The 23,723-nt window shown below is 48.5% G+C and overlaps 1 protein-coding gene across 5 annotated transcripts in view; it reads left to right on the top strand.

Moving 5' to 3' along the window:
- Window positions 1-23,723, top strand: part of TNIP1 (TNFAIP3 interacting protein 1) — a 58,572-nt gene that overhangs the window by 19,601 nt on the left and 15,248 nt on the right. For 3 of the 5 annotated variants that reach the window (XM_037801204.1, XM_037801203.1, XM_037801202.1), the window contains 7 exons: window positions 6,674-6,845; window positions 8,044-8,178; window positions 9,488-9,573; window positions 11,563-11,646; window positions 14,154-14,345; window positions 18,856-18,950; window positions 20,763-20,886. In XM_037801204.1, coding sequence (XP_037657132.1) covers window positions 6,710-6,845; window positions 8,044-8,178; window positions 9,488-9,573; window positions 11,563-11,646; window positions 14,154-14,345; window positions 18,856-18,950; window positions 20,763-20,886 — 852 coding nt within the window. In that variant the 5' untranslated portion in view covers window positions 6,674-6,709. The remainder of the gene's footprint in view (window positions 1-6,673; window positions 6,846-8,043; window positions 8,179-9,487; window positions 9,574-11,562; window positions 11,647-14,153; window positions 14,346-18,855; window positions 18,951-20,762; window positions 20,887-23,723) is intronic. The other 2 variants (XM_037801206.1, XM_037801205.1) reach the window with 2 other exon arrangements.

The following is a 23,723-nucleotide window of genomic DNA, read 5'->3' as shown; positions in this document are numbered from 1 at the left end:
CTTGTCTAAAGCAGGTGTCGTGACCTCACTGATGTGTGTCACTGATCGAGAGGACAGTGACAGTCTGGTCATTGACAGATGGACCTGGAGTGACAGCTTCCCCGACCTTAAAATGGGAGGGGAGGACTGGAGATCATTGTAATACACCTCAAATGTGGACAGGCTTTCGCTTTAGTTTGCAAGGTGCTTTCATGACATCTCGCTTCCTGTCATCCCTGGGTAGAATTACAGGATATTCCCATTAATAATTGAGGAAAATGAGGCAGAGGGAATTCCCATGGTTTCGTGAGGGGGCTATCTCGGTTCATGGGGTTCATGGGCTTCCTGTAGCTAAATCTTCATTAGTTCTGGGTGTTGTACTCAGTGACCTTTTTAAACTGGGGCCAATAGCCAAATGGTTATTTGTAGAAATTAAATAGAAGCCACAACCTAACCTAACAATCCAGCAGAGAAATCCAAAATACTCCATTAAAAGAGGGAATATGTCCAGGAGAGGCCTTTGCCCTTAAATCAGCTGGGTATAGTTGTGAGCTAAATCAGTTTTTTATTAAGCATCTACTATGTGCCAAGTACTGAGTTAGGTTCCATATGCACATTATTATTATCTTAGTCATTGTAGTATAAAACCAATAGGTGTCTCTTGTTAAATAAATCGAACAGTAAGGAAGTAGAAAGTAAGAACTCCCAACAATACACATTTCATTTAATTTCTCTAATCTTACACCAACATTATCAGGTAGGTTCTATTATAATTCTTATTTTATAGATGAGGCAACTGAGGCTCAGAAAATATGACTGCCTAGTGTCACACAACCTGCAGGGGGTGTACTGGGCTGGGATAGGGCAAGGCAAGTGCAAGGGGAGCCCAGGGCACAACCTTTTAGGGGGTGCTTGCACCCTTCGCATCTCACTTGCTCACCCTAGTCCCCACACTGTTTGGATCCTGTCTTTCTGACTCCAAGGCCATCTCCCGTGCACTGGGTCCCCTCTCTCTCTCTCCTTGACTTGCTGCTAGCCCCCAAGTCTCAGGTCTCCCTCAAACCTTAGGCCAGCTTTTAGACATCACCCAATTTCTATCTAGTCCAAGCTCCTCTGTGTACACATGAGGACACTGGGGTGCAAAGATGGGACAGGGCTTGCTCATGGCCACACACAGACAGTGGGCAGCAGAGTAGACACTGGGATGGGCCCCTCTGACCTTCTGTCTGTGCTCTCTTTCTTGGAGACCCTTTCCCTTCATGCCTCCACCACTCCACCACCAGCATCCCTGCAGCCTCTCTGCCTCTGCAGCTGCTACCGTGGCCTCCTGACACCCAACACCAGGGATCTGCCCTGCTTTTCCCTCTGGGGCAGGGAGAACTTCACTTCGCCCAAAGACGCAGCCAGGGACCAGCAGCATTCAATTGGACTGGTTAGTTTCCCAAGCTGCACCTCAGTTTCCTCATCTATCAAACAGACAATCAGCCCTGCCTTCTTCCCAGGGCTGTTGTGACAACTAGATGGAAAAATGCTTGGGAAACTACTAAGTGTTTTACATATTAGTGGCTGTGCATATTAATTTCATTTAAGGGACTTGGGTGCCCCCACCCACCCACCTCAAGCCCCAGCACGTGGCTAATAGCAGCAGTCTCAGACCGATTGAAGCATTTCAGTGTGAAAGCTGGAATAAATCTAATTCTGAATCTCCTCAGAGGCCGTGATTTGGCCACTCTTCTGCCCCCACCTCACACCCACTTAGCTGCTCTCCAGTCATGCCACTGCCGCTGCATCCTCTCTGGGGGCTGGCGGCTCCTTCAGATTCAACAACATCACTTCCATCTGCATGCTCTGTGGTCGCCGTCTGACGTGCCATCTGGCTGGGCCCCTTTCTGCCCCCAAACCTGGCCTTTTTGGTTCCGGTGGGCAGCCCCTGTACCTTATCAGAGTCGGGGCTGTGGGAGGCTCCCCCCCAACTCAGCCAAGATTTTTTTTTAATTAAATTTTATTGAGATATATTCACATACCATGCAGTCATACAAAGCGTATATTCAGTTGTTCACAGTACCATTATATAGTTGTACGTTCATCAAAAAACTTATTTTTTGAACATTTTCATTGCCACACACACAAAAATAATAAGAATAAAAATTAAAGTGAAAAAGAACAATGAAAGTAAAAAAGAACACTGGGTGCCTTTTTTTTTTTTTTACCCCCATTTTTCTACTTATCCATCCATACACTAGACAAAGGGGAGTGTGGTCCATATGGCTTTCCCAATCACATTGTCACCCCTCATAAGCTACATTTTTATACAATGGTCGTCAAGGGTCAAGGGTTCTGGGTTGTAGTTTGATAGTTTCAGGTATTTACTGCTAGCTATTCCAATTCATTAGAACCTAAAAAGGGTTGTCTATATTGTGCGTAAGAGTGCCCGCCAGAGTGACCTCTCGGCTCCTTTTGGAATCTCTCAGCCACTGAAACTTATTTCATTTCCTTCCACATCCCCCTTTTGATAAGAAGATGTTCTCCATCCCACAATGCTCGGTCTAGATTCCTCCCCGGGAGTCATATGCCACGTTGCCAGGGAGATTTACTCCCCTGGGTGTCTGATCCCATGTTTGGGGGAGGGCAGTGATTTCACCTGCCAAGTTGTTAGCCAAGATCTCGATTTGGAAAAACATCCAAGGCTGCTGCCTCTTCACCACCTGCTATTTCTGTTTTGGTCAAGGTGGGTGGGGTGGTTTGTATCCCACAGCTGAGGGGTCATGTGCTGCTTTGTAGCTTCTGGAGCCAACCCAGGTGGATGTGGAGTGTGGAGGCAGACCCTGCAAGGAGATGGAGTGAAGTCCGTCTGTTTTGCAGTGGGATCGCAGAGCAGGAACAAAAAGGGAGGGTGTGGGGAGAGAGAGCAGGAGACTTCTGGTCCCAGCTCCATCCTGACTTTGTGTGTGATCTTGGCCTGACTACTTGCCCTGCACGTGCCTTGAGGGAGAGTCAGATGAGCTAACACCCAAGGACTCCTGGGCTCTGAATTCCATGCACTTCGCTGTTTGAGGGGTTCATATCGGTGCCTCGTCTTCTCCTTTCCATGCAGAGTCGGAAAGAGCGGGCAGGTTTGTCAGTAACTCTCGTGCAGTGTCATGTAGGTGAAATATGCTGGCAGCCTGGGAGGCAGGAGACCTGGATTCTACTTCTGTGTGTCTCTGGGCAAGTATCTCCCCTGCCCAAGAACGTGGAATTGGCCTCGTTGTCCTGGGAGATTCTCTTTCAGCTCTGTCATCTTGGGAATGATTCTGCTCTTCTGGAGAGGTTAAAAAAACCACTCTGATTGCAGAGTTCCTGTCTGTCCATCAGTCATCCTGGAATCACCACTGACTGTCTGGGTATGAGGTCAATGGGACGTGGAAATTCCCCATTTCTCTCTTTGTGTTTCTTTCCTGCAGGAGTCCAGACCCTCCCTTGGGTGGCACCTCCCATTCCTCTCTGGGTTTTCTCACAGTAGGCTGTTCTGCTGGGTTGCCTCTGCCAACTGTCTGACAGTCTGCTCCCCCCCACCCCAGCCCTGTCCACTGAGGCTGGGGTCGGGGGAGAATAGCCCTGTCTGCCTCCTTTTTCTGCTTCCATGAACCTCCTTCCTGTTAGCTCCCCAGTGTTGAGATGAACTGAGTGTCACACAGTTTGGAGGAAGCAGAGATGGAGGTTTCTGCTGCTGTATCCTGCGTCCTGCTCAGTGGCTTGGCCTTGCATCTGAACATCTCTGAGACAGCATGGCTGTGCCAGCTGATTCTAGGAGTAAATGGTTGTCCAGAGCGCTTCTGGTCGATGGGTCCCGGCCAGCTGTGTTCTCCAGGAAGTTTGAACTGGCCTCTGGGGAGACGGGCAGAGCTGAGGGCTCCTCTGTTCCTTTGAGTCTTTCTGGTCTGAATTAGAGGTTTGTTGAGGCTCTGCTATGGACCACTCTCTGAGGATACTCTGATAAACAAGATGGACTCAGTCCCTGCTCTCATGCACCTTGAAAACTAGTGGGCAAGCCAGGCATGAAGTGAAAAAATGGCACAGGTCATCAGGTAATGTTCATGATGATCTCCATTTAGAGGGAGCATGGAGTAGAGAACAGGAACCAGAATGCCTGCCGCCACTGGATCACTAAAGCTGGCCAGAGCCTCTCCTGGCCATCTCCTGATTGCTGAAATCTGCTCGAGGATGGCTCACCTTCCCGGTGCCAGACCTGTGCTGGTGGCAGGAATACAGATGAATAAAGCATGCTCCTGCCCTCAAGAAGTTCCCAGTCCAACGGGCAACTGCTCACCCCAGTCAGATCTATTCTGTACTGGTGGGAAGTGCTTTGATGGAAGAGTACATGAAGAGAAAGGGGAAGCAGAGGAAGGAACCCACCAAGTCTACCACCATTCTTGAGCCCCTTCCTGTATGCCAGACATTGTACAAAGTGCTTTACCTGCACTGTCTCTTTCAATTCAGTGAACACATCAGTGCTTTATTGCTCTGCTGCATGACATTGACCTTTCAAGTTAAAAACAAGTCACCCTGAAGCTGAGCTGTGACTTCTGCACTGGGCGTGTGGGCAGCTGTCCTCTGGTCCCATGGGGCCCAGCAAGGCGTGGGTGCCTCCCGCAGTGTGTGTTCCCCTTGTGTTTGCTAGTCTGTGGGGGGAGGGCCCCACTCACCAGAACTTTGTTTTTCTTCTGGCCCATGTCATTCCATTGTAATGGGGACCCTTTTAGCAAAAATCCTTGTTATTTCTTGTGCTTCAGGGCAGGGGAAGGAGCCCAGAGGCTACCTGTTGCCAGGTGTTAACCCTACAAATTTGAACTCACTCTCTCTTCCCCACCTTGGCCTGAGTCTTTCTGGGGGAGCTCTGTCTTGGCTGTGTGAGTATAACGGGGGCGTAAAGACTCAGCTGCTTAGGGAGTAGAGCTGGGTTTGAATCTTGACTCTTGCTTACTGGTTACGTAGTTATGGCTGAGTTAATCTCATTGAGCCTCAGTTTCATCCTCCAGAAAATGAGGATATTGGTATGAATCTTAGGGTTCTGACTAAGCTTAGGTTGTTACTCAGCTTTACTAAGAAAATGTATTGGAAGCGTTTAATGCGGTATACCTGGCAAATAGATGATTAGTGAATGGTGGCTGTTACTATCAGTCCTTTCCACAGCAAGCATTGTGTGGGTTTAAAAGGTCCTTTGAGGATCCCTGACTGTAACAGTTTTTGCCCTGGGGGTGGTGATCATGGGAGAGAGGTTTTGAGCCCCCAGGTCCTTTTGCGCCCTCCCACCCCCCCACCCCTGCCTCCCCGTGGAAGCCTTTGAAGCTCTTTCTTGTTGGTGAAACTGTTCGTAGGACAGGAGACTGGCTCATTCTTTTCAGTCACAGGGCCTTTGCACTTACTATTCTTTCTGCCTGGATTATTATTCCCCAGAATATCTGCATGACCAACCCCTTCACCTCCTTGAAGTGTTCGTTAAAATACTCTCAGCAAGGCCTTTCCTGACAGTAACCTCTAAGTCCCTTCCTCCTCCTTCTGTGCTTCATTTTTCTCCATAGTCTTTTTCACTACTCAAAAAACGGTCTTTCTTTCCTCTCTCTCTCTCTCTGCCTCTTTGTCTCTCTTATCTCTATATCTCTATGTCTATCTCTATTTTTCTACCATCTGCCTTCCCCACTAAAATGTCAGCTCCGTGAGGGATTTTTGTTTGATTTGTTTGCTGTAACTCCTATGTACCTAGACTAGTACCCAGCAGAATAGATATTCAGTAAATAATTGTTGAATGAATAAATTAATGGGTGAATGAAAGGAAGGAGAGTTTCTCTATTGGATCATAGAGGAAGTAGGATTCTGAAATCACTCTGCAGGGTGGTTTCAAATGGGATAAGGCAAATGAAATTTAATAGATGAATATTATCTGTAGGCAGTGGCAGGCAGTGGTCTGATGGAAAGTTCATCCGCTTGTTAGAGCTGGAAGGGACAGACCATACACGATATGAGACTGAGGGAGGAGGGTGACGGTTCAGTTTGTATATTAGATATTAGACAAGGTTTTCTTTTGCTTTTCTTTTCTTTTATAGAAGATAGCATCAATATAAATGGCACTTCTCTTTTCTTCCCACGCCACTGGATTGGCTTGCTCCTCCCTTGGGGGGCAAACGCTTCACTTTTGATTTTGCAAATGGGGAGACTGAGTCCTTAGAGAGGGGAAGGGACTGCCCCAGACCCCACAGTGAGTTAATGGCGAGGCCATTCACTAATTGGCTAAAGCTTTTTTGGACATTGACTTCGTAGTCAGTACTGTGCTGGGTGCTGGGGATGCCGTAATGAGCCAAATGGGGCGGGTGTCTGTTCTCCTGGACCCCTGAGTTCAGGTTTTTTGACTCCAAGCCCAGAGCTCTTTCTTATACCCCACATTATACCCCATGGTTGATTGCTGTTCCCAGTGAACCAGCAGTGCAGTGCTGGTTCATCATCAAAAAAAGCTGATGCCCTCTTAGATTGCATTAATAGAGTGTCCAGATCAAAGGAGGTGACTGTCCTCTGCTGTCCTGCGGTCAGACCAGCCCTGGAGTGCTGTGTTCCATTCTGGGTTGTGGGGACTGTGTTCTGGGACATTGATAGGGTTTGCCCAGAGAGGATGCCCCAGTGGCCTGGTCAGCCACCTGATATACTGCTGTTATCCTTGCAGCCAGGCGGGCACCACGGCAGGGGCTGAGCGACCCCCATGGAAGGGAGAGGACCATACCGGATCTACGACCCTGGGGGCAGTCCGCCTCCCGCAGAGGCTTCAGCAGCTTTTGAGCGCCTAGTGGAGGAGAATTCCCGGCTGAAGGAAAAAATGCAAGGGATAAAGATGTTAGGTAAAGCAGACCCTGCACCCTCCCTGCGAGCCTCCCCTCCCCCACAGCCCGTGGTGCAGATGCCTCTGTCTGAGTCACCCCTCTGTCCCTTCTGGCCCAGCGTTGGCTGCATCTTAATGCACATTCTGTAGCATGGTAACAGTCTTCCCAACCCTGATTTTCAAGCACCCTAGAACCATGATGACAGGACTCAGGGTGCCTTGAGGGACTGAGGGGGAGGTGTGGGGTGGGGGTCCGGTTTGTGGATTTAGCATCAGAATGTCCTCATCTTCCAGAGACCTGAGAAATGGGGAGAGCTGGTATCTCCGGGGAACCCAGGCACAGATCCTCAGGTGGTGGAGTTAGGAAAGCAGTGAGCAGAGCTTGGCTTGCAGCAAGGTGGCATTAGGTCCCTTAATTTCTTCTGGCTTTGCTCAAGCTGCCCCCACTGCCTAGAACAACCTCACCTCCCTCCACATGACTGTATCCCATCCACCAGTATCAAGTTCAGATGCCATGTCCTCCTCCATGCAGGACCTTCACTGATTTCTCTTTGTAGAAGGGGTCTCTCCTTCCTCCAAACTGCTAAAACTCTTCCTTTGCCTTGCTGCCACCTTCTCTAGTCTCAGGCTTTGAGTCAAGGCTCGTTCCCTAATTTTCAAAATGCTTTCTCCTTACCTGGCAGAACCTTGCTTGGGATAGCAGATTGGGGAGGGAGGGGTGGAGTTTCCCCTCTCCACTTGTTGGAGGAGGAAAATGGAGGCCTAAAGAGATTGAAGGAACTTCTCCCCAGGTGGTTGGCATTATCTAGGGTCCCCACCCTACAAGCCTCTGACTCGGGGCTTAGGCTGTGGGTAACCCCTGGGTGCCATGGTAGTAGGCCCGATAGAACCCCTGAACTTGTGTAGAGTTCCTTGGCTGGGTGTGGAGAGGGATTAGGGCAGAAAGAGGGTGCCAGGGGCCAAGAGTTTCCCTAAACTCCCCACCAATCCTATTTTCCCTAACACTGGGCCTTCTTTCTTACTCTAGCTTACTTCTGGTGATGGGTCAGAATGGTGTTTGCCCCACTTAGCCCGCAAAGCAGTGGGGGGTGTGAAGTCCAGGGCCTGGAAGCTGTAAGGCTGAGCAGAAGTAGACATGGGGGTGGGGGTGGGGGTTAGGGAACAGCCAAGGGATCCAAGTAAATCCTTTTTGCTCCTCTTTTCCCTTGTCTCCCCAGGGGAGCTTTTGGAGGAGTCCCAGATGGAAGCATCCAGGCTGCGGCAGAAGGCAGAGGAGCTGGTGAAGGACAGTGAGCCGCTCCAGCCACCATCTCCCTCCTTGGCCTCCTTTGACCAGCTGCCGGAGCTCACAGGTAGAAGGGCAGCCTGGGTTATCCTCTGCCTTTTCCCACACCCCTTAACACTGGATCCCCTTCTTATTCTGTAATCCCTATCTCCCTCATTTGCCCTTAATCCATAGACCACACTCCCATTCATGTTTTTGGCTACAGCATCCATGAGAAAGTCAGATTTGGAAGGGACTTCAAACTAATCTTGTCCAGAAATGGCCAGTGACCACTACACCTGAGGCCCTGGCAGGAATAAGTGATGGGTCACAACAATCCACTGTGCCAAAGATGTGGTCTCTGTATCTTTATCAGCTTATTTATCTAACCAGTATTTAATGAGCAACTGTGATGTGCCAGGCAGAGCACTCCAGGCAGCTACTTTCAGTCATTGAGAGTTGACATATAAGTTGAAAGCTCTCTGGTCTAGCCCCGTTCCTTCCATTTTACCTCTGGAAAAGTTGAGGCCCTGGGAAGAATCTGAGCCTGCCTGTTATCCAGCTGCAGAGTATTCCAAATACAAATGAATGTGACTAAGGGTTAAAGTCATGTGTGTGGTCACCATGCACTTATTCTGGCATGTCTGCAAGTCCAGGGCAAGGTTTGGGGCTAGGGAGAAAGAGATCCTGCTTTTGGGGCTCAGGAGCCTCCTGCTCCAGACCTTGCAGTCTCAGCCCAGGCCACGTGACAGCCTTCCATTTGGCTGGTGGGCACATTGGCTAAATGGACAAATGGAGGCTGACGATGATCTTGGAGTCTGCTGGGATGCGGTCCATGGGCATTTCCAGCCTCCACCTGTCTATTCAGCAATGTTTCCTGAGTCCCCATTTGGTGCCAGGCCCTCCCCAATAATGAGACAAGGAGATACCCTCAGGGGCTCCCTTCAGCAAGAGCGCCAACAGGTTGGGGAGGGAGACCCAAATCTGAGTCCTGGTTTTGCAGTTGCCAGTTGGGTACTATGGGCAGGTTGGTGATCTCCCCAAGCCTCAGTTTCCAAACCTTTAAAATGGGGTATAGAGCTGTCAGGAGAATTGGTTGAGATAATTAGTTATTAATTAATTAGTTATAAGTCATCTTCCTTATCGTTGAGGCATGTCTAAGGCCCTTTGGGATCTTCCCAGCAAGTCCAGGAAAGATTGTGTCTCCATCCAAGTCTGTCCTCATCATCCCAGGGCTGGTCATCCTTTCAGGCTCTCTGGCCCTGTTGGGACCACCTCACATTTTCCCTGACTCATGTGGGGAACTCTGGGGATACTTCTAGCTAGGACTGTCCTTTAGGGGACAGTAGCCTTCTCCCGTTAGCATTCTGCTCAGTCATGCTCTCTCAATTCTCCAGGAAAGGACGCAAATATCCCAGCACCTCCTGCTGACCCTGCACGCCCCAGCAACAAGCCAGAGTCAGTCCAAAAACCTCCATCCAGTGTAAGTTGCATTTGGAGTCATGGTTGCAGGTTGCTTGAACTTCAAGCTCCTGGGGCAGATACAAAAACACGAAGAAAAAGGGTTCTGTCTTGCTGGCTGATGTTTAGCAAGTCAGTGTCAAGCTCTCTGGGGCCTCAGTTTCCATTTTCAAATAGACGTCAGAGCTAACGCTTACCAGGAAGACCCTGGTGTATGGAAGGAATTCCTCCCATTTATTAAGTTACATTATGTTAAGTATGTATTGACTAGGCACAGTGCTAGGAAAATGGATGTGACATGGAACTCGTATTCTCAGAGAGGGCTCCGAAACTATCTTCTACAGATTTGGCTTGAGAAGTTCTGCTTGGTATCTCAAGGTTGGAAGGGACCCAAGGGATCGTATAGTTTAGTATCTTCATTCTACAGATGCGGTCAAGAGAGGGAAGGGCATTTCCTGAGATCATGCAGATGACTGGGTGAAAGGGAGACTTTCCAGGGTGCAGGGCAGGGTTGGATCTTGGCGACCCTGAGGCTCAGCCAGAGGCTGAGCACAGAGTTCCTTCTATCCATCCTGCCTCTTCTGAGGAGCAGGGAAGGCGGAAATGGGCTTTATAGACTAGGTGTAATAGGAATCCCAGAGCCAGCTGCTGGTTCAGATGGACCATTGGCCTACCAATTAGTTGTGCAGTCAGTGAATTCTACTTGGAATGGCAAAGAGAAGTGAAAAAATCTGGCATTCCTTGGGCACCCTGCATTTGGGTGAATCCTGAAAAAGCCTCTCCAAATCTGTTGAAGCATCTCTGGGCCTTTTTTTTTTTTATTATTCAGTTTTATTGAGATATTTTCACATACCATACAATCATCCAAAGTGTACAATCAGTTGTTCACAGTACCATCATACAGTTGTGCATTCGTCACCCCAATCTATTTTTTGAACATTTTCCTTATACCAGAAAAAGTGAAAATGAGAATAAAAAATAAAAGTAAAGAAGTACACCTAAATCACACACACCCCCTCCCACCCTATTTTTCATCTAGTTTTTTGTCGCCGTTTTTCTACTCATCCACTCATACACTGGATAAAGGGAGTGTGATCCACAAGGCTTTCACAATCACACTGTCACCTCTTGTAAGCTACATTGTTATACAATTGTCTTCAAAGGTTAAGGCTACTGGGTTGCAGTTTGATAGTTTCAGGTATTTACTTCTAGCTATTCCAATACATTAAAACCTAAAAAGTGTTATGTATATAGTGCATAAGAATACCCACCAGAGTGACCTCTAGACTCCATTTGGAATCTCTCAGCCACTGAAACTTTATTTCATTTTGCATCCCCCTTTTGGTCAAGAAGTCTGGGCATTTTTTCAGATCTGATTCTTCTGGGGTCTCTGGGCCTTGGAGTTGGCAAGGCCAGCACAAGACCATGCTTGGCACTGCTGTAAAAACTGCTGTCTGTGATATCTGGGCAAGCAGTCAGAGACACCTGCTCTGGTGCAGCAGCAAGAATGCTGTATTTGCAGTCTCTGCTTTTGCGTTAACTCATATTCATTAGCACATAAACTCAGCTGCCTCGTCTATCCAAAGGGGACAGAACCTTCTGATCCATTCCATGGGTTGCTTTGCCACATGAAAATACTTTGAAAGTACGAGACCTTAAAAAAAAAAAAGAAACCTTAAGTGATAGGGGATAAGCTAGTCCAACGTCCCTGTTGTACAGATAAGAAAATGGGCCAGAGAGGGGAAGTGACTTCGGATCACACAGCGAATTATGGACAGACTTGGGAATCCTGCTTTGTGATCTCCCATGAAATGGTGTGTGACTTCTCATGAGCTCAGCCTTGGCCAGCTCCCCTTTGCATAGAGCGGGCTTCAAGGATGGATTGGATCTGAGAAGAGACTTTCTAAGTGTCCTTCCATTCCCTGCCCCCTGCCTGCTCTAAGGGACAGGGACCCAGTGGAGAGGCTGAGGTATTACTCTCTCAGGCACATCTAACTCCCTTTCTGCCCAGGGCTCCTCCTCTGAGTTTGAAGTAGTCCCCACTGAGGAGCAGATTTCTCTACCTGGGAGTAGCGGCACAACCAAGAACACAATGGTGAGTGGATGGGCAGGTCCCCTGGGCAGGTCCTGCCTGTTTCTTCTCTGTTTCAGTCACCTGCTCTGTGTGAGAGACACAGGATCCACTCAGATCCCTGGGGGCCCCTGGGGTCACTTGGGGATAAATGAGGGGCTGGAGCAGGGCGTGCTTCTCGCTCACATATGCAAATCACTGGGCTGGTGACTTCCCCGACTTGGGCCACACTGGTACCGACCATTGTGAAAGCTGGGTATTTGGCAGGCCCCATCAGCTTCTGCCGAGTGCCAGACTCCCCCACACCCACTATTACTCACCCCTTTGGGCCTGTGGGTTCCTGGCCTAGTGGTGTCAGAAGGGTCAGAAAGGTCCAGGGCGACTTCAGGCAGCCGATTTACTCTTTTCTGCAGGCTCTTGCTTCCCCCATAGGCTCCCCTCCAGGTCATGCGGGTAGGAGGTTAAACCTTACACACACACACACACACACACACACACACACACACACACAGTCTTCTGGCTCTGGGGTGTCTTACCACACTCGCTGGCTTTGTCTCAAGTACTGCTTCCTTCAGCTCTCTCCTAAGAAGGCAGACTTACGGGAGAACCACTGCAAAAGGCCTTGGAGAACTTTCAAAAGTCTTAAAATCCTACCTCCTTCTCCCTTTCCTACCCTCCCACATAGAGATTTTGTTGTTGTTATGAAAGCTGTAAATGGTCAAGCCCTTTTCTGACATCTTGGACACCCACTGCCTCATCCCACAAGGATTTGGATGGCAGGTATTGCTCTTTTATTCAGATTGCTTCATCATCATCATCATTATTAGAAAAGTTGTAGATTTACAGAAAAATCATGCAGAAAATGTGGGGCTGCCACTGATGGCTTTACGTATCTGTGAACCCCCAGTGCGGTGATCCCATCGAACAGTTGTCTGGCTTATGCTAGCATGCCTCAGAGATGGAGGCTCAGTGCCTCACCAGGTAGTCCTGGAGATTAGAGAGGTTTTCTGGGTTTCGTCTCCTGGGAACTTTGTCTGCTTGTCCTGTTCTGTCTCAGGACTCCAAGAAGCCAGCTTAGAAGGCTGGAAGGTGTTTCACTCTGTGTCCTTGGATCAGTAACTTTATCTAGTTAATAAGTTCCTACTTAGCCCTGTGGTATACCTAATTTATGAGCAGAGAACACAGCCTCCCTAACTGTCGGGAGCTTGTAGGCTAGTGGGAGAAATCAAATGGATGAAGCAGTTCCTGAGCCTTACACAGAGCAGCATTTGCCACATCAGATCCTGTGTGAAAGAGGTAGTGGGGGAATGAATGCAGAATGGAAAAAGTAGCATTATTTCCTATTAGAACAAGAAGATACTGACAGTATTAAATAGGCATTAACTAAATGCAAGTTGTTATAGCATTTCCACAGCTGCAGAATTCAGAGAAGCAAGAGGTTGGTGTGGCAGAGCGCAGGATTGCAAATCCTAACCCTGCCACCAACTCCCTAGGTGACCTCAGGCAAATTCCTTCTCCCCATACCTTGGTTTCCCAATCTGAACCATAAGGCTCCCTGTAACTCTGACATCCTGGGATCCCCATAACTGTTTAGGTAAGGCCTCCTGGAGGAGGTGAAATGTGAGCAAGGCCTGGAAGGATGCATAGGGTTTGCAGGGGCAGAGGGGACATTGTTTGAATGGAGCCTGGAGAGGCCCAGGGCTTGGTGCCTGTGGACCCAGTGAGGGGCGAGGGGGTGGGGTGGGGTGAGTCTGACTGGATGGCCACTTGAGGTGGGGATCAGGGCCTCAGATGCCAGACTGGGGAGCTGGGCTTGATACAGTCCGCAGTAAGGTGCCCCTGTGGGCCCATGGGCTCCATGTTGGCATAACAAAGGTGATTTTTTGGTGGAAGTGTTCTAGGCATAGTAGAAAGATTGGATTCTTTTTGCCCACACTATGCCTCATTTCTTTATTTATGTATTTTACTAGCCTGGGATCCTTTGAAATAGCTAGAGCTGTGATTGTTAACTTGTGAGTTTTGGGTCCTCTGGTAAATGCTTGGATCATTCCCCATACACACACATGTAGACATAAAAGCTGAAAGTTTGGGTCTCTGCATGACCTCCTGGTTCTGAGCCTTTGAGCTAAAGAAATAGTGCTATATATATAATGACATCTCCTTTTCTGGACTTGCTGCTTTCATCAGTTAATTCATTCTCATAAGAACCTTGCAAGGCAGAGGGAGGGAAGGGGTGTGTATCCACTTAATAGATGAGGACTCAGGCCCAGTGGACAAGTGATTTGTACCCTCAAGTGTGGAAAGAAGGCAGCTCCCTCCGTTGTTCAGCCAGCCAGAGGCCTGGGAGGCCTGGGTCCTGCCCAGTGAGTCAGCCCAGATGGAGAACCTGCGTAACTGGAGAATTTCCCTGGGCTGAGCTGGGGCCAGAGGGAAACTGAGTCATAAGGAATGGGGAAGCAGAGGGAGAATGGTCTTGCAGTGTTTACCCAGGCATGGGTAAAGAGTGGTCCCCGTGCCCTTCCCCCAACCAGGAGCTGGGCCCCCTGCCCCACGAGGACAGCAACCTGATGCTGCACCTGCAACGGCTGGAGACCACGCTGAGCGTGTGTGCCGAGGAGCCGGACCACAGCCAGCTTTTCACCCACCTGGGCCGCATGGCCCTGGAGTTCAACCGGCTGGCCTCCAAAGTACACAAGAATGAGCAGCGCACCTCCATCCTGCAGGTGAGGCTGGGTGAGGGGAGGGTTGCCGGGATAGATGGGCATGCTTTCTCCTTCCCTTCCTCCCCGCCCTCCAGCTCTTCTTGGGAATCCAGGGGAACCCCTGGGCACTTCCCGGGCAGACATGGGCAGACGTTGGGCTTCTTGCTCAAGGTGGTAAGCAGGGTAAGGAAGTTGTGGGAAGGAAAGAGGAAGAGGAAGGAAATTGGGAAATACAGGTGGGCAATGCAAATTTCCTGTTTGGGGAACAGTTGTTCTACCTTTGTTCTCCATGTACAGGGCAGGGGAGAAGGGTCATTCTGCTCCTTATATGTTATTGTCACCTGCCCCTTAGGTAGGAACCATTTTTATCTCCACTTCACAGGTGGGGAAGCAGCACAGGTGGGGAAGCAGCCCTTGAGAGATTATGTTTGTTTGCCCAAGGCTATCCAGCCAGTAAATGGTGGAGCTGGGATTCGAACCTAGAACTGTCATATTCCAAAACTCATGCTCTTAATCACCATCCTATTCTCCCTCTCTGATTGAATTTCCTTTTAAAATCCTTCCTTGTGCTCTGGAAATGAAGTCAGATTTACTTCATAGACCAGGCTGGGTCCTGGAATTATATGGTTCTTGGTTCCGGTTGTGACTCTCTGTCTCTGTGTGACATTGGCAAGTCCCATAACCTGTTTCTCACTGCCCTTATCAGTAATATAGAGCTAGGAATACCTCCCTCATGGGATTGTTGAGTATTAAATGAGGTAGTGTACATGAAGCCCCTAGTGCAGTGCTTAGGACATACCAAGTGCTTGAAACGTGGTCCCCGTTCTGCTTTGATGGTGATAAGCACCCATATTGGGCAGGGGAGGAGCCACTCACAATCGGTGACCGTTTCACAGGTGGAAAAACTGAGGTCCTAGAGGACCTCTCAGGATCTGAGCACCTGTCATCTATTAGTGACAGAGCTATAACTGGAAGAAGCCTCCTTATTCCCTCCTTAACCCTCTCTCTATGCCAGTCACTGGTCTGTGGCCTCGTTGGTGTAACTGGGAACATTCAAGTACATAATGGGTAGGAGGAGGGGGAGGCCACTTTCTGTGACATTGGGAAGGGCTTGGCTGGACAGAAGCAGGAAGGGCATCCGGGCTGGGGATGTGGTGTGAGGAGAGATGTGGGGAGAGGGTCCCGAGGACTCTAGTCCTAGAGGGGAGGGGCCTGTGGGGAGGAGAGGCTGGGGAAGTGATTGGAGCTGCACCATGAACTTCATTGAGAAGATGTCAGGGAGCCTTCGATGTGTCACAGTGGAGCCTGGGGAAGGAGAACCTGGTGCATTGCATGGGGCGAGATCACTTCTGGACATTGCTTTTTCAACTTTGAAATGGGGATAGATGCTGAACCTCATAAGAGGTAGTCTTACCAACCTCTGTTACTTTTTACAGCAGGCCCCCATTTGTTCCTTCTTAGCTCTTACCATAGTTCATAATAATTTTCTTTTATTGGGTGATTTATGTATTTTTTTTTTTCCCTTGCATTCCCTGCTAGAATGTAAGCTTCACCAAAGGGCAGGCCCCTTGTTTATCTCCTTCATGCCATATTCCCCTTGCCTGGTCTGGCACATAGTAGGTAATCAGTACACATTTGGTGAATGAATGAATGAATGAATGAAGGAGGAAACGCAGAGGTGAGCTCTGTTAGCCCTTGGACAGAAGGTGTTGATGATCTTTGTGACCTCTAAAGACCTCTATCTGAAAATCTTAGATACCCAAGAAAAGAGTCAATTTGTTTATCCCAGGTGCTGTGGATATAATGGTGAATAAGATAGGCAGACAACCTCTCTACCACCTTTATGGCAACTCATCATTTAAGGAGGGCTTTCAATGCCATTTATATCCTGATGCTGCTGAAGTATATTTCTTCGGGCTAGACCGCTCCTCTAATATATTTCTTTGGGCTAGACCTCTCCTCTAATCCACACTTACTTATCTAATTGACATCTCTAAGTCAACCAAATAAATACATGAACAATTTTTTAAAAAAATAAATGAAGACCGCTTTCCATTGACCAGAGACTCCGCAGAAACAGCCTTCTAGACTGGCAGGGCAGGACAGCAAGAGGCCTCACCCCAGCCTTCCCTTAGTGACCAGGAGCAGGATGTTCTGTTCCCCAGAGGCCTCACCCACGGCCTGGCACCCTGAGTATTTACCCAGCCTGTGGGTGGAAGGAGATTAATCCTGTTCCTCCTCATTCAATCATTGATTTGTTTCTTGATCACCCAGCAAACATGTGTCAAGGCCAGGCATGGCACCCAGCCCTCTGCTAGGCACGAGGGAACCAACGGCAGGAGCTCCGCACGTTGATGCAACTCCTGTGCCCTGGCTCCTTCTGTTTTCTCAGTGTAGGATGCCTCATGTCCATTCACCCTCCAGTTCAGGGCTTTCTCCCCCACTCAGCCTCCTTTTGAGACTACCCTCTCTTAGAAAGGACTAGATTTTGCTGTGGAAAGAACTCTGAAATCTCACCAGATGCCATAAAAAGTGTTTTCCCTCAAGTTCTGTGTTGGAAGGGCTTTGTTTCTCTTCCACACAGTTACTTAGGGACCCTGGTTGACAGAGGCCCCGCTCTCTAGTCATTGTTCCCTTTGGAATATTGGGGCATCCACATTAGCCACAGCAGGGAAAGAGAGACTAGAGAATTGTGCATAAGCCAGCCCAGAAATGATGCTGGTCACTTCCGCCAGCACTAGTCACATGACCGCATCTAACCACACCGAGCCTGGGAAAGGGAAGGGAGCAAATGGAATGCTTAACGCATACCACTGTCTCCACCCCACCCCCAGCCCAAAGGCTGTCTCCTCCGGGTTCCCCATGTCTCCCTCCGGGCTCCTTCCAGGCTCTCCATCTCTCCCTTCTCTGCTCTTTCATCACAGGTTTTTTTGTTTTTGTTTTTGTTTTTGTTTTAACTTTATTTATCAAAAAATTAAAAGAAAAAACATTTAAAACAGAACAAGAAAAAGGAATAGGAAAAACAAATATCCTAAAATAACTACATTGCTTCCAGTATGCTCCTACCATACCCCAAGAAAATTAACAAACCATGTCATTCCTGAGCATTCTCATATCGTTAAGATTACCCTCAATATCTTCTCTGTTCTTATTAGATTATCATTCCCCCTTCACTAGTTGTTGTCTCTCTCTAGTTCCCCTATATTCTACAATATAAGACACTTGTTTTATGTTTTTTACAGATTTAATCACAGGTTTAATCCATTATGATTCGTTACAGCTGTGTGACTTTATGCAAATTCTTTTGCCTCAGTCTCCCTGCCTTTAAAATAGAGTTAAATTGCTCAGGTTTGGGAAATTTGATCCAATGATACAGGATATGGAAATGCTCCTAGCTACTTACCTCGCACATGTTAGGTGCTTGGTGTTTGCAGAAAGACTGAATAACTAGTACTGTTCCCAAACATCACTGTTAGGATGTCAGCACCTTCCCTTCTCTACTGATCCGGAAGGCACTGAGTTTGGCTGATATCTTCCATGCCCTCCACCTCACAGTGCTTTCAGTGTAAGTCCTCAGATATTATCAAGTGACTGATAATTCATGGGGCACTTTCACTCTCACTGACTCATGGCGGTCCTGTAAAGGAGGCAGAGAAGGAACAGTTGTCTCCATTTTCGGGAAGGAGGGAACGGAGTCTCAGAAGTGAAACCTCACAGTGAGGAATTGGTGAAGTCTTGGCTTAATCTCCTGATTCTGGCTTTTCATTTGACAACACTGGAAGCCTCTCACTCTCCAAATTGGATAACCTTGTAGGCCCGCAAAGAGTCGCTTGTTCATTTGTTCATTCATTCATTCAGCCGTACATTCCTTCCACAAAGTCAAGTGCTGACCCTGTCCTAGGTCCTGAACCGGGGGCCAGGGATCTGGCACTGAGCAAGAAGGGGGAGGGGGCATTTCAGCCCTCTGGGAGCTCACAGTATAGGAGGGGGTGAGGGGAACGGACATTAAGAAAATAATGACAAACCATTATTTAGCTCTAATTGTTCCAAGTCCCACGAATGGTGAGAGTAGGGTCTGTGAGGATGGTTGAGTGGATAATTTAGCTGAAGTGTGAGAGTCATAAGAGTCCTCTGAGGAAATGACATTAAAGCTGAGACTTGAAGGATGAGTAGACCCAACCAGAAGAAGGCTCGTGGGGAAGAATGTTCTAAGCAGTGAGAGCAGTGGAAAGGCCCTGAGGAAAGATGGCTCTCTCTGACTTGGTGGACCAGATGGCCAATTGGCTAATTCTTGATCAGGTGTCTTCAAGGCCAGCTCTGAAGGGGGAGAAGGTGTAGAGGAACCTGGATGGGTCTCATGGCTTGGTTACAAGCTGTCTCAAAAGGGGTTGGGGTGGAGGCAGGCAGAGGGGACCAGGGGTTAGGACCAGGGGTGGCTGTAGCCCCTCACCTACCTGTCCTCCAGTGTCAACCTGCATTTGGGATGTGCCCCCTCCCTCACCCTAGCCCCATCTACCTATCTGTCCTGCAGACCCTGTGTGAGCAGCTTCGGAAGGAAAATGAGGCCCTGAAGGCCAAGCTGGACAAGGGCCTGGAACAGAGAGATCAGGCTGCTGAGATGCTGCGGTAAGTCCAGGCCCCTCAGAGAAGGGAGAGAGTAGCGATGGGCAGAAGGAGGATGGGGGTGGGACACAGCACTGGTTTCTGGGATCAGGAGCCTAGGTGAGGTCTTACGCCCAGAGCCCTGCTTTGGATATCAGTCCTCTTGGTCCTTCTTGGATCCCTTGCTATTTCTTCTCTGTGAATTGCCTTGAGAACTTCAGAAGAAGTGCTGTACAAATAGCATTCCTTCCATGGGAACTTGCTCCTTTAGCCTCTTAACGGCAGTACCTGGCTGTTTGAAAGACAGCTCGGGACTTTGCTGCCCCCTGCTGGTGACCATCCTGTCCTGCTCTGTCTTCCTGAGACCTGTCAGGGCTCCCTTGCACATCAGAATCACTGAGATGGGGGTGGGGGGTTACAAGTTTGCACTCTTGCCTCTCCCTCTGCTGCTGAGTTTCTGATTCAGCAGGTCTGAGACAAGACCTGTGAATCTGCATTTTACCAAAGATCTCTGTGATGCTGACAGAGGTGGGCCAAGGTCACACCTGGAGAAACACTGGTCTTGACTGTCAGAGCTGGAAAGACCCTTGGAGATCAGAGGGGCCAAACCTCTCACTGAGCAACTGGGAGACTAAGGCCTAGAGAAGGCCAGGGTCTCACAACCAGGACCTGCATCTCCTTGCTCCCTGTTCCCTAGAGTCACCCTAATTCCTGGCTGTACCACAGCCCTGGATGGTCTGGGGGAGGAATCACCTACTGGGTCAGGTACATGCAGGAGAGGTCTCTGTTAGAGCCAGGACTCACCACTCCAATTTCCCCCCTCCTGTTGCTTTTTAGAATCAACAGGGAAGAGAGAAGATGAGCTTCTTAAGTGTGGCCACAATTACCTGAGCCATAATTGTTTATAAATAGTATTTATTTACTTTTGGATGGCTTTGAGGTGGTGGAATACCTTTATGGTCACAATGACTCAGTCCATGGATCCGAAAGCCCTATGCTGGAGGAAAGCCCCATGGTTTGGAAGGCTAGAGTATAAGTTTTGGGGGAAGCCACTTTTACTTCTCTGTTTTTGTATTATTATTTCTTTCTGTTATTAAATGGAAACTCAGTTGGCAAATAGAACCTAAAGAAATGTTTTCTGTATTTCAGTCATACCTGAATCCACTTTGCCACTTTTATTATATCCTATCTCACCTACCTTATTATTTACTTAAGATTTTACTTTAATCTGATACATGTTTTCATTTAAAACTATTATAAAAGAAAATTTCATTAGCATAAATGGAAAATAGCATTACTTATAATAAGTAGAAGATAATTGTATAATTAAGTGCAATGAAAATGGAAACATGTTCATAAACTCTGGCTAAGTACTACTGCTTACAGAGGGCTTTGAGCTGGAGGCATGCTCTTTCCTTGTTTACAAGGAGATCTGGCTGGCAAGGTGCTCAAGACCTGTCAGCAGCAATATGAGGCTTTCTCCTTGACAGACACGGGGAGTTTAAAGATAACCAGAGAGGGCTTAACTTACTCACTAGAACATGATCCAGGATTCTTTACTGCGGTGTGGGGATGCATCCAAGGATCTCATGTATATAGACATCCTATCTGTATATAGACCAATCCTTCTGTCGAGGACCAGGGACCTCTAGGGAACCCACAGATTGCCAGCAGCATGGCCTCAGGATGCCTTTTTTAGTTCTACCCGAGGGCAGGTTTCAGGATGTTGCACTCTCCAGAACTCAGCAGCAACTCATGTGGGTAGTGGGTCTGAGCCCCCACAGCCGCCTTCACCCAGGGCCAGCATGGTGATGTCTCTGTTTGCCTCCAATCCAGGGAGGAGAATATGGAGCTCAAGAAGTTGTTGATGAGCAGCGGCAACAAAGAGGGTGCTTCTGGGCAGCCTGGCTCCGCAAAGCTGGAAGGCACGGGCAAGAAAGGGGTGGCCGTACAGCAGCAGGTATGCATGCGGTCAGGCGTTCCTTCTACAGCATCCTCGATTGCCAGTAGCCAGCCTCTGTTTACCCACCTCCAGTGACAGTGAGTTCCCTACCTCCTGCTGTAGCCATTTCCAACACTGAAACAGCAAGTTCCACTGTTGGAAGGTTCTAGTTGTTAGATGGGTTTCCCTTAGCTTGGCCCGACATTGTCTCCCTGGAGCTTCCACTTCTCAGCCCTCATTCTGCCTTCAGCTCAGAGCACCCATTCCCTGACACCACACTCAGGGGCTATGGCTCTGTGGCCCCCACAAGCTTGCCCTTCTCTAGGCTGAACTGCTCAAGTTTTATCAGCCATTGCTGAGCCATTGCTCCTAGGAGATGGTGTTGAGTCCTTTGCTCAGTCGGATACAGTTCCTAAACATTTTCTAGTTTGTCAAGGTCTCTTTTAAAGGGTGACTCCCAAAATTCAGTTCACCATTGGAAGGACTTCTGGCAGAATTAGGGTATTAAGTTGTAAAAGCTCCTCAGGGGACTGTGCTAGGCTCCTGGGATTAATAGCAGTGATCAGTCCAGCCCCCTCATTGTACCTCTGGAAGCTCTGAAATGCAGAGAGAAGGGCCTTGGCCAACATCAGCATGGCCTAACAGTGCCACCGGCTGGCCCGCTTTCCCATTTTCACTCCCAGCTTCAGCTCACGTCCAGTTCCCACACAGGAACCTTGCTCTGTATCCCCTACCCATTTTTTACCCTTCTACTTGCTGCAGAGTTGAGTTCCAACTCCTTACTAACATGCCTTTCCCCTTCATTGGGATTAAATGGCTGCACAGCAGGGCAAAACGTCTTTAACAAACCTGCACCCATGTAATAGTAATTATCCCCAAAATTTAATTCCTTCTTGCTATGTGGCAATGTAGAGTTTACTGAGAATTTGCAAATCCATTATCTTAATTTGGGCCCCATCTCTACAACTAAGGTGGGCAGGGCTGGGGCTATTATTCCATTTTACAGCTGTGGAAATAGGTTTGGAGAGGGCATGTAGCATCATGAAATCAAGATTCACACATCACCTGCTATTGGGCAGATTTGGGGTGTGGCCAGGGAAACACCCCAATAAATAGCAAACATCAGCTCACCCTAGGCTCTCTGAATCCCAGCCCATGAGGCCTCTCTTCTTCCATTTACCTCTCAAGTTGCATCCTGCCCTGTTTTTTCCCATGGGGCAGCTTGTGTACTCCCCTGATCTCCCTGCATTCTCTAGGCCGCCTCCAGTGTAGAATTCTCTGGGCGAGCCTCTACCCTTCCAAAGCCCTTTAATAGCAACTCATCTCATTTGACCCTCACGAAAGGCTAGAGGCCCTTCCCATCCTGTGAGAGAGTGGAAACAACTTGCCCAAGCATTCACGGTCACTGTCACACAGGAGCACATGTGGCATGGAGTGGTGAAAAGGGAGCCCTGGAATTGCATGTGGGTTGGAAACTCTGTGACCTTGGACAAGCTACATAAACTCTCTGGGCCTTAGTTTCCACCCCTGTAAAATGGCAATAATGATGTCTACCCAAAGGTAGTTGCGAGGATTCAGTGGTGTGATGTGGGTAAAGAGGGTTTAGCGCCTGGCATGTAGGAAACAGTGACCATTAGCTGTTGCTAATAGTGTCCAGAGCTGGATCTGCAGACCCTGTAGCTCTCAACCCTGCCCTTTATTCCTCCACTCTGACTCCTATCTTCTTTGTGGAGGTTGAGTGCACCCCTAGGAACCCAGCAGCCCCCAGTCATTGTTGAACACAGCTCCCCTCCAGTTGGAATGGGCAGGACGATCTGCCTTTCAAAGGCAGTGGCTTTACCTGGAGTTCTCCCCCAGCCCACTTCCCACCTTGCTCTCTGGGGCTATGGTGTGCTTAGGGACCTTAGTCTGCACCTGGGCTCATCCCATGCTGAAGGGATGTGTAGAGAGGGATGGGAAAGGAAAGGTAAGGTATGGTCAGTGACCCCAGGACACATTGGAGTCACATGGTAGACTCCAAGCCAATGCCTCTGGGACCACAGGATGTCAGAGGTCCTATGTTGGAGACCATCTTCTGTTTTATTTTCTCAATGAGGCCCAGAGAGGGTGTGCGGCTTGGCCTACATCACACAGGGGCTTGAAGACAGAAGCAGCACTCAAGTTCTGCACTCTTAGCCTTGTTCTGTTTCAGCTCAGCACTTTCTTTATATATATATAAAATTTTGAAATTTTTTGTTTTGAAATAATCTTGGATTAACAGAAGAGTTGCAAAAATTGTCCAGAGAGTTCCCATATATCCTTCACCTAGCTTTCCCTGATGTTCATGTCTTAACATAATCATAGTTAAATTCTCAAAACTAGGAAATTAACATTCATACAATACCAAACTACTAAACTAAACTTTGGACTTTATTCAGATTTCACCAGTTTTTCACTCATGTTCTTGTCCTTTGCCAGGAGCTAACCCAAGACCCCACACTGCAGTTAGTTATCATCTCCTCTTAGTCTCCTCCAGTCTAGGGAGCTCCCCGGGCTTCTCCGTCTTTCATGACCTTGACCCTTTAGAGTTATGCTGGTCAGTTACTTTTTAGGATGTCGCTCCGTTTGGGTTTCTCTGATTGTTGCTCATCGTTAGAATGAGTTTTTGCATTTTTGGCCAGAATACTGTTCACATGACAGGTGCACTTCTCAGTGTATCACGTCAGGGCACATATAACGTCAATAGGTCTTATTACTTGTGAGGGTTAACTGTGGTCACTTGGTGAAGGTGTTGTCTGACAGTTCGCTCCGCGATGAAGTCACTGTTTTTCCCTCTGTGATGAGTAAATATTTATCTTGGAGAGAAGCTGTGAGAC

The sequence above is a fragment of the Choloepus didactylus genome, chromosome 13 (assembly GCF_015220235.1).
Source record: "Choloepus didactylus isolate mChoDid1 chromosome 13, mChoDid1.pri, whole genome shotgun sequence".
NCBI classification, from domain to species: domain Eukaryota; kingdom Metazoa; phylum Chordata; class Mammalia; order Pilosa; family Megalonychidae; genus Choloepus; species Choloepus didactylus.
The sequence above is the reverse complement of the archived record's forward strand: the minus strand, read 5'-3'. Positions and strand labels throughout refer to the sequence as shown.